This window comes from Triticum dicoccoides, chromosome 5B, assembly GCF_002162155.2.
Source record: "Triticum dicoccoides isolate Atlit2015 ecotype Zavitan chromosome 5B, WEW_v2.0, whole genome shotgun sequence".
Taxonomy (NCBI): domain Eukaryota; kingdom Viridiplantae; phylum Streptophyta; class Magnoliopsida; order Poales; family Poaceae; genus Triticum; species Triticum dicoccoides.
In genome coordinates, this window is record NC_041389.1 from 28,591,231 (window position 1) to 28,601,272 (window position 10,042).

The 10,042-nt window shown below is 46.9% G+C and overlaps 1 protein-coding gene across 3 annotated transcripts; it reads right to left on the reverse strand.

Moving 5' to 3' along the window:
* Nucleotides 1-5,444: 5,444 nt before the first annotated feature.
* Nucleotides 5,445-9,260, reverse strand: LOC119307180 (40S ribosomal protein S20-like). 3 transcript variants are annotated; one of them, XM_037583274.1, is made up of 5 exons: nucleotides 8,888-9,260; nucleotides 7,812-8,319; nucleotides 7,284-7,634; nucleotides 7,098-7,211; nucleotides 5,445-5,827 (listed from the first exon to the last, which is right to left on the reverse strand). In XM_037583274.1, the coding sequence occupies exons 3-5, from the start codon at nucleotides 7,408-7,410 to the stop codon at nucleotides 5,688-5,690; spliced, it is 381 nt and encodes a 126-aa protein (XP_037439171.1). In that variant the 5' UTR covers nucleotides 7,411-7,634; nucleotides 7,812-8,319; nucleotides 8,888-9,260; the 3' UTR covers nucleotides 5,445-5,687. The 3 variants fall into 3 exon arrangements, with proteins under 3 accessions (XP_037439171.1, XP_037439172.1, XP_037439170.1); XM_037583275.1 differs by lacking the exon at nucleotides 7,812-8,319; XM_037583273.1 differs by lacking the exons at nucleotides 5,445-5,827; nucleotides 7,098-7,211 and having other exon boundaries at nucleotides 7,418-7,634; nucleotides 7,980-8,319.
* Between the last annotated feature and the right edge of the window lie 782 nt (nucleotides 9,261-10,042).

Here is a 10,042-nt window from a genome sequence, read left to right on the forward strand (position 1 = left end):
CGGCCGCCGCAGTTTCCACCTCCAGAAGAGCACCTGCTCCTTGTGCGGTTCCCCAGCCGGCCGCATCCGCAAGTGTAAGCTCCCCCTCCCTCCGTCCTAGATCTCTAGGTCTGTTGCTGTCATGCGCCATGTTCTTGATGTTGCGCGTCCTCATGTGGATGCCACGAACGGCGTTGCTCCTGCGTGCAGATTTGATTCGCCGCATTAGTATGCGGTTGTTGTCTTGCCGTGGTTGTTCAAATTGAGATGCACCCAGTTGATTCGTCATCTCGAGTCATAATTTTTCTGCATTCCCTGTTGCTGTAGCTTGTTGGATGCATAGTTTGATCTCCCAATGGGAATTATTAGTGAATGATGATGTCTGTGGTCACGAGAATGGTGATGTAGTAGCTGGTATGCTTGCTGCGTGTATGTCCATCTCTTTATTGTTTTGCTAGAACCATAAATCCTGATGCGCATGATGATCATGGTCTGGTTTGTTAGATCTATTCTGCTCGTGCTTAAAATTTGACATGCCTGGATTCGAAAACTCGTTCTTACAGTTTTCATTTCTATGATCAATTTAGAGAGTTGCACATGTTCTGTACCTATTCTTATTCTTATATGTTCATTCTTATTCTTATTCTTATATTTTGTTCTACTTGGATGCATTGGTACCCCCATCATCGAGCGCACGGATGCAACGGTGGAAAGAAGATGATGGTCGTGTGCATCATCAAGCACACCATGGTGATCATCTACCTTCTCACAAATGCTAACCCAATCCAGATCGACGGTGTCTCTCTCGGTTCCCTTTATTCTCTCCTGCGTTTGTCATGTTAGTGTATGTGTTTTGACTAGTAGAATGGATGTCATGTTATGTTATGTTAGATCTTGCCTATTGAATGGATGGCCGTGGTAGTAGAATGGCATTGTGGTTTTAGGTGCAATGTGTTGCAGTGAGGTTACAGGACCTGCACTTCATGCATATTCATAGTCTCTGTTTTCTTTTATGAATAAAAAAGCATGGTACTAGCTGGATTTGTGTTATCAGTCTATATATAGAATTGTCCTTTTTTGAATGGAATGTTGATAATATATTCGGTCCATTTGTTCTGATTCTTCTTAGCCTATTCATGTAACAGGGTGGAAATGTCAAAATCTACAGCTCAAAAGGTAGCCTACATGAGCTCCAGGCCTAGGAAATTTCAAGTTCAAAGCGGCGTGTAGCCCTAGCAGCAAAGATTTGTTCTGTTTGATTGTAATAAACTGTAAATATTATAGTACTATAATAGTAGGCATATCTGGGTTGTAATACAGTATGCACAGATTGTAATAGACTATGTACAGGAGCTCCAGGCCTAAGAAATTCTACATTTTTTGTTCTATTTAAAATATTGATTATTTGTGTGATTTGAAGACGTGTGAAATGTAAACCTGATTAGTGGGCCCCATTTGTGAAAATAATCTAAACAATGCTCACATTTCTGACATGTGGGACCAATATAGGAGATTATGACAAGTGGGACCCATCTAACTTGTGGGACCAGATTGAAAAATATATACTGAAAAACTAAAAAGGCCATGACCCAAAATATAAAAAAAGGCCAAATTGTTGGGCCAGGCCCATGTAGCTAGACAAAATTCACAGAAAAAATATACAGTAAAAAGGCTGAATCAATGTGCTCGGCCCATCTAAAGCACCGAAATGGACCGGGCTGAATCTTGTGCCACATCAGCTTGTCACGCTGGATGCCTACGTGGACTGGGGAGGCTGCTAGTGACCAAAACACCACAGTAGGAATATTTTGGTCGTAAACGTCCACGACCTTCTCACAGAGAAGGTCGCTATAGTCAGTTTACGACCCTCAGCTTTTGACCTTCTGTTTTTGGTCAAAAAAGGTCGCAAATGAAAAACTATGACCTTTCAGTGACCAATAGTGGAGGTCACAAGATATCATATTTCTTGTAGTGATCGTCATCAACGAGGGCGGGCGCGCCTCCTCCTTGGCTCCTTCCCGTTTTGTCAAGCCGAAGACGGAGCCGGGGCTCGCCGCCGTGAAGGCGGAACCAGGGCTCGACGACGCGGCGGCCTTGAAGTGGGCGCGCGAAGACTAGGCGCGGACGGAGCTGGAGCGCCAGCGACGCGCCTTTGAGCAGTTCGCCGCTCGGCGCCATGGCCGTGACGAGAGAGGCGTCGTCGTCCTCGACGACGACAACGACAACGACGCGCCGCTGCCGCCGGTCCGCCAGGGTGACCCCGGGCAGGGGTCCAGCAGTGGCGTCCGCGTGAAGGAGGAGAAGGACGACCACAGCGGCGGCGGCAACGACGGCGACCTCGCCTCTCTCAGCGCGTTATTCGGCCTGTAGTCGCGGCCTGTTTGTTTTTTTAAGTATTTTATCTATGTAAAAAAACTATTTCAGTTCGCTGAGGTAATGTAATGTTTCGCCGAATATTTGCCCCGTTCGCCGAAGTTTAGACAAATAAATGTTGAAAAAAATTTAAAACCAGACGTCTGGGGCTGACTCTGGGGGCGTCGGCTAGGAACCCAATCACCCCAGGCTGATTTTAGCGCCAGTTCGCTCCCAGGCGACGATTTTTCGAGCCGTCTGGAGGGCCAATGGCTGGAGATGCTCTAATCCGGTGGCATTGAAGCCGGAAGGGCAGCGTTCTTAAAATATTATTAGTTGTTCTCAAAGCTCTTTCAGCTTTTCGATTTTGAGAAGTGTAGGTACAGTAGAATCTAAGAACGATACAATGTTGGAAAAAGAATTCCCTGTTTCTAGTATCATCAAACTCCCTGCCATTATCACATTGAACGGATTTAATGGGAGAAGAAAAAAGGGTGGCAACCTAACTCTGGAAATGCAGAAAGATTGCGAACGTTAGATTGCGAACGTTAGATTGCGTCGTAATGGAGAAGTACACACGTAGAGTGAAATCATCAAGGATAAGAACGTAGAATTTGTAACCAGATATACTGATAACAGGGGAGGTCCCCAAGTCACAGTGTAACATCTCAAAAGGGGCAGAAGTGGATGTCATTGATGCTGATATATATGGTTCATGAGAAGATTTGCTACATGGAACAGAAAACTGCTGAGGTAAACAAGAAACTATGGTCTGATTTAGATGGCCTAGACGTCTATGCCTTATATTAACAGAAGCTACGCAGGCTGAAGATGACGATGATGACGCAAATGTGGAGATGGCCTGCCCAATGCCATGGAAAGGTTACAAATCACCAACGCTTTTACATCGGATGAGCTCCTCTCGAGTGGCCAGATCCTTCACAGAGTGTTCGAGGGGATCAAACTCGATAGAAACATTGTTGTCAGATGTAAATTGACGAACATATGTCAGATGTAAACTCGATAGAAACATTGTTGTCAGATGTAAGGTGCACCCGTGGCCCAAGGGACAGGCCATGCCTGAACCAGGCCTGTCCAAGGATCAGCAGTAGCCTGATGGGCGAGGCTGCCAGGCAGGGCACAGAGCAGGTGGTTGCTCCGGAGGCTGCTGAGGTGGGGCACCGCCGCCGGTAACAGAGCCTTGTGGTTTGGCGCCGATGTGGTAGACCGTAAACCTGTAGACTGGAGACCTTGCGTGCCTGGCTGCCCTCTTCAAGTTGCAGCATAGACTCACCTCGGAGAATGGTGGTGGTGGACGAAGTACAGGAACCACAAAAGCATGTTTATCAAATTTGTCGCTAATGCTGGCGAGGACCGAGGAGGGCAGTGACAAGGGCGCGGTCGCTGACGGCAGGGCTTTTGCCGTCGCCGGAGGCACGAGCGGACGGGAACCATCCGAATGTATCTGAGGACCGGGTGGTTAATCTGATACCATGATAGAAAGCTAAATTCTTGCATGAATCAGTAGTAGTGGTGATTACAAGGTATTTATACAGGACTTTAGGCAAGTGCAAGTGCTAAACGTGTGCAGGACGTGGAGAGTGGATGCAACCAACTCAAGACTTCGTCCAAGCACGGCTACTGAAAACAGAGTGACAGCTAAACTGAATTGTACACTTAACTGAAGACAAATACTCGTCTCTAGTACAACTTTAGAGTATAAAGTTAAAAATGAGACACTTATTTTGAGACGGAGGGATTACTACAAAACTACAGCTTAACACTTAGTTAGCTCCGGAGACACATATCTATGAGCTTGCTTGAAGCTTGGATGATTACATGGGCATCTTCTTGATCTAAACCATGTGCCAGATTACTTGTGTTCTGAAACAATGCATTGAACACACGTTTCACCTTTCAAAGCGTCTCATTTAGTTACTGGAATTTTGGAAGGCATCCTTCCAATGTGATGTTCCCAATAGATGTTTCTCCGTCTGGCAATGCAAGTTCTCGCTAGCATCGTATTTTCATAGTCATTTATAGCTTTTCATTCTAGGTGAAAACGATATTTGAGCATTATTGTTGTGACAACAACCATTGAACACTCGCGGCTGCAGTTGCAATATCATGCCTGCTGAAAATCCTGTTCTAAATTTCTGTCGATTTATTTTCCAGTGTGAACACCAATTAGCAGCATGGCTCGTGGAGGTGGAGGCTCACATGCTTGCTAAGCTTGGACTGTTTCAGGATTTCCATACTATTGATTGTTTGGTTAAATCATCATTGTGGTGATATTGAGTTTGTTTTACCCAGGACAGTGGAACCGTCAAGACAACCCTCATCTGGGATATTGTGTTTTTAACATGTCTGAATATGTCAGGATACGTTTCCTTCGGCTGTCTTTGACCTATGCAATGCACATCGGTTAGACGGTTTGGATTTTGTCCCTGAAGATTTGCCTTGACATTACATTAGGGAGAATTTGTTGTGCCATGCTTTAGTGTCTCAGGAAACTGGAGAGCTTCGGTGGTTGTGGAAGCGACACTGTTCGATGTTTCTGAATGTAAATTTCTCAAAACAGAGAAAATGGGAATCCATACTTTTGTGAATTAATATAGTCGATGCTCTGCGTTTCTATTGTCCTTTACCCCCTTTGCCTTGCTCGGTGTCAACAGAAAAAATCCTGCTGCCACGTTGGTTTGGCAACAAAAGGTTACGTCGCATGCGTGTACATGAAGTTACTTTTAAAGCTGAAATTGTATGTGAGATGCTTCAGCCGGGCATGCATAACAAATCAGTGCTCATGTAAATGACCTATGGAAGGCGTGAAGGCCATTATAAGAGGAAGTAATGCGCTGGCCCATGAATTGGTAGGCTTATGTAAGAGTACATGGTGATGTGCTTAATGGTGGTTGGTGTCCCCTCCAGCATTTGGTAGTGATTTTCTTTGGATGTTAATTGAACAGCTAGCTCTTGTTATTTTCTCCCTATTTTAGAACAACAACATTGAAATGATGCCATGTATGCATCCACAAACATGTAGCAAAGGCAAGTCCTAGATATCCTAAAATGAAAAATGGAAAATTTCAAAAATGACATCCAAACAAGAACGCTACCAAATTCTGGAGATGCTGAAATAACGACGTGCACTCTACGGAAATACACAAAATCCAAGACGATAACTTAATCAATAGTATAGGTACTATGAATCATGATAACAAAAACCTAGCCATACAAAAACTACTTCTCATACTACAAAGTCTCAAAGAAAACGTCTTGGTTCACTGGTGTCTCTCCACCCATTGTAACAACAGATTAAAGATGGCGCTGTTGTGGTAGGGTAGCATGAGGGTTGACTACTGGCTGATGGTCACCTCGACCTCGACGCCGGGCTCGAGGGTGATGGAGGTGATCCGCTTGATGATGTCTGGGGAGCTGATGATGTCGATCACCCTCTTGTGCACCCGCATCTCAAACCGATCCCAGGTGTTGGTACCTTGTTTTGTACCAAGAAAAGCTGGCATTAATTAACATAGGAATAACAACAGTAACCTATACACAGATTGTGCAAGGGATTAAATCTCGATTTCGAAACATCAAATGTATCAGAAACATCATGTGGAATCATCATTTGCTCAGGACTAACAAGTAGTCCTATTATTCACAGAGTGACAATTATATGGTAATACACGCGTGGTTTAATTATAAACATGCATCCAGAGATTGAGCACCTCAATGGCTCTTTCTACTATAAGGGGCAAATGTTTGGAAGATAAGTTTAAAAAGCTCGATTTTGTAGTCCTCAAAAGAGAATCTCATAAATAACTTGATTTAGCACCATCTGACCAGCCCATAAAAAAGGACATACCCAGTGCCGAAAGCTCCCACACAACAAGGATGTACCAGCCCATCATTAAGCAGAGTCCAAAATCTACCATCACACAAGAGCAAACTCACAAAGAGCGGGATAATTTGGCTATGATGAGTTCTAACTGATAAACAGATAATCCCTTTTTTCGAAAGGGGGAGTACCCCGGCCTTTGCATCGTACGGTGCACACAGCCAAAATCGATGATCCCTACGTAGGACGGCCAATAATCAACTCTTCTCGTAAGAAAGTTACTAGCAGCACTAGACAAACCCGGCATCAGCTTTTAAAAAGCTCAGTTTAAGATGTTTTAATGATGTGACATCTCAGTAGCATCTCCTTCATATGCTCATCCGACAAAGTCCATTGTACTTGATATTACACTGCACAAACAGAACTAAGCATGTCTAGAACTCTAGATACAGAATAACACAACAATTACGGTGACGGCATGCCAATCATCAATTACAAAAAGCTTAATTTAGAGACATCAAAGACCCAAAGTATCTCAGTGTAGAAAATATTGGATGGATGAATATTGTTGTTATTGATCTGACCCAGGTGTGGGATATATATAGAGTACAATATGAGAGAGACTTGGTGTATGAAAGAAGTCGTACATGGTTTAAACCAATACTATCTCTAACTTAAACATAATTATACTTCTAACACTCAGTGGTCTAAATGTTTTGCCTCATTTGCTCAGCATGCTATCATCACCATGAGTGCAATTCAGTCCTATCGTCTAAACAGACAACAACAATCCATAGACACTTCCTGACCCACATCAGCGAGGTATTATCGTGAGCATGCCAAGTAGAGCATATATACAACACAAAGCAAGTAAGCAAATGGGATACAGCAGAGACCAGAGTGGCAAGACCGCAAGAGTAATCACCTTCTCCACAGGGGGACTTCCTGGTGGTGATGTTGAGCACCTTGGTGGGCATCCTGACGGGCCCCCTGACCCTGAGCGGCTGCTCCTTGGCGCGCTTCACCAGCTCGGAGCACACTGTTTGTTGCCAGCACAAGGAACAATCAGATCAACAAGAAGAGAAGGAAGGAAGTAAGCCTCCGTTCATACCCTTCTCGATGTTCTTGACGCTCGTGGAGGAGAGGGTGATGCGGACCCTGTGCAGCACATCCTGCGAGCCCTCGAAGCCCGCCTTGCCGGACTTTATCGGCAGCGTGTACGCCGGCTCGGTCGCCATGGCTTTTGCTGATTGAAGGAGAGGAGTACTGGAGGAGGCCGCAACGTTGCTAGCTATCTAGATTTCGCGCGCCGGTAGGAGAGGGAGGCGGCGGCGCTGAGCTTATGTATGTGCAGGCCGGAGGCGGGGAAGGGCAGCCGTTCGATCTGCTGGCCTGGGGGATCCGACCGGTCGATTGGAGCTCGGTCCCGGGAGAAGCAAGCAACTCACAGACGCAGTACAGACTACATAATATACACATACGTCATTTAGAATACAAAAAGAATGTGTATACAAGTATACTGTTGGACGTATCGTGTACATGAATTTACTTTTAAAGCGGAAATTGTGTGTGTGCGTTATGTTTTTCTGTGTAGAATGTGAATATGTATGTTTTTAGACGAATTCTCCCTTATCTTTACCTAATAATAAAAGTCCATGGGTTTCTGTCGTCCGTCGTCGTCGCTAGCGATTTTGCATAAAAGTCCATCTGTTTTTGAGAATTCAACCCGCGGTCCTATTTTTAAGTGGCTAATCCGAAAAAACGATTCATTTTAACATAAAGGACCCTGCAGTTTTTATTATTCGACCTGCGACCACAGGACAGGCAAGAGGCGCCGCTTGGTTGGTGGTCTGGGCGGCGGGGCGGACGGATCGAGGCCGACGGGGAGGTGGCGGCCCGAAGGAAGGGCGAGCTCCAAGGCGGCGGATGAATGGGCGCTCCTCTCGGTCGTCCTCCTCCCGACCGCACGACACGCAAGATGCGACTCTTGGTTGGTGGTCTGGGCGGCGGATACGGCTGATCCGACGTGGATCCAGCGGCGGGGCGGACGGATCGAGGCGGAGGAGCACGAGGCCGACGGAGAGGTGGTGGGCCGGAGGCGGGGCGAGCTCCAAGGCGGCGGGGTTGTTCCATGGCGACTTCCTTCCCTGTAGAAGACAAAGAAGAGTGACAAAGAGAAGGAGAAGGAAAAAGCCTAGAGAGAGAAGGACAAAGGGGCGGCGACAGCTGCTGGGATGGCCTGCTCGTGGCATAGCTAGAGCTCCTATCCAAGCGCGGTCGGAGGCAGGAAGGCCGGGCTGCTGGAGTGGGAAGAAGGGGGGATTTGCAAATGGGGAAGAATAGAAACGACTGTGGTTGCGTGGTTTTGCTGTAAAAGTAGGTTTATTATCAGAAAAAAATAGTATCACCTCGCTCCTTTGTAATCAATAGGATCAATTTATATACACCAACTGCTTGAGGCATCTACAAGCAGAGGAATGGAACTGAAGAAACAACTACAAGCACACAATCGGTAGCGGCTGCTTGAGGCATCAACAACCAGAGGAAGAAGGGAACAGAACGAAGAAGCACAATCCAATCAGCAGGAGGACGGACGGCCCCTTGAGAAATAGAAAATGTGTCTGATTTGGGCTACTAGATTCACTGATGACAGAACCACAAGATCACTTCCATCCCCACACGCACAGCGTCTCCAGCCACCAAAACATCACTCACCACGTCGCATGAGTAACTCCGGAGAGCCACAACAGGTAGTCGGCTTCGAGCTCCTCAAGTTGTAGCGCCTGGCCCTTGGAGCCAGCTCGTGCGGGCTAGCAGCAGCGAGCCCCTGCCTTGCAAAAAACCCGCAGCTTGCGCGCGCAGGCGAGCACGACAGCGCCTCCTCCGGCAGCATCGGAGCGCGCCCGGACGACGGAAGCTTCTCGTAGCAAGACACACTGCCGTGCATCGTCTCCCGTCGACACAGTTGCCTAGCGAATGAAGAAGAGGAAAGTGAGAGGGAGGGGGAAAAGAGGAAGAAACGGGGCGAGAGGTCGAGAGGATAAGATTTCAGCGGTGGGGAACGAGGGGGAGGAAGATAAGGCGTCGCGCCGCAGGACACGTGATGACAGGAAGAGGCGTTTTAGATCAGTGACTTAAAAAAGGAACGGAATATAATCTTGCAAACAAAAAACAACCAACATTTCCTAAAAAAAATACTAAACCTGTTTGCTCTTTCTTTTGCGGAAAATACCTCCGAACTATACTGAAATAAGCCAATGGTACAAAGCACCCCCACAAGAATGAAAATTACAAACAGATCCCTGAGGAGCTGACCACGCAGGTTGAGGGCGCGCCACTGCTGTCGTTGCCGCCGCTCCCACACAGAGCCAGCGCGATCTTGAAACCTGCAAACGGACTGAAACACGGACAAGAAGTCACCAGCCTCGGTCGAAAACCAACAGCCAAAAGAAGGAAGAATGGCCATCACTTGACCACGCTGGTAGAAACATAGTTCAGAGGTCCACAAACAACACCTGAAGATACGACGAAATGTGCCGCCGGCATCCACCAATGCACCGCCACATCACACCCAACTCCCCATGGCAAGGTGAGGAACCACCTTACCACGACAAAGAGAGAAGCAGGGGACCAAATTTCCCACATCCGGCTATCACCTCCTCCATGAAGACCACACCAGGAGAACCAAACCTCACCAGACCGACTGATCAAGGAGGAAACCATGTCGGAAGCTCGCCGACTCCGCCACATAGGACCTCGCCAGGATGGGGATCAAACTCCAACAACCTTATTCCACCACGACGCCAGCACCACCACCTCACTAGCACCGCCGGAGACCACTACCCTACTATCTACACGTGTCAGGCACAG

Coding starts and splice junctions, on each gene's coding strand:
- LOC119307180 (XM_037583273.1), bottom strand. CDS start 9,119: ATGCACGGCAGTGTGTCTTGCTACGAGAAGCTTCCGTCGTCCGGGCGC. Junction 8,320..8,887: donor GGAGTTACTCATGCGACGTG/GTGAGTGATGTT, acceptor TGTCTTCTACAG/GGAAGGAAGTCGCCATGGAA. Junction 7,635..7,979: donor TGCCTGTCCTGTGGTCGCAG/GTCGAATAATAA, acceptor TATATTATGTAG/TCTGTACTGCGTCTGTGAGT.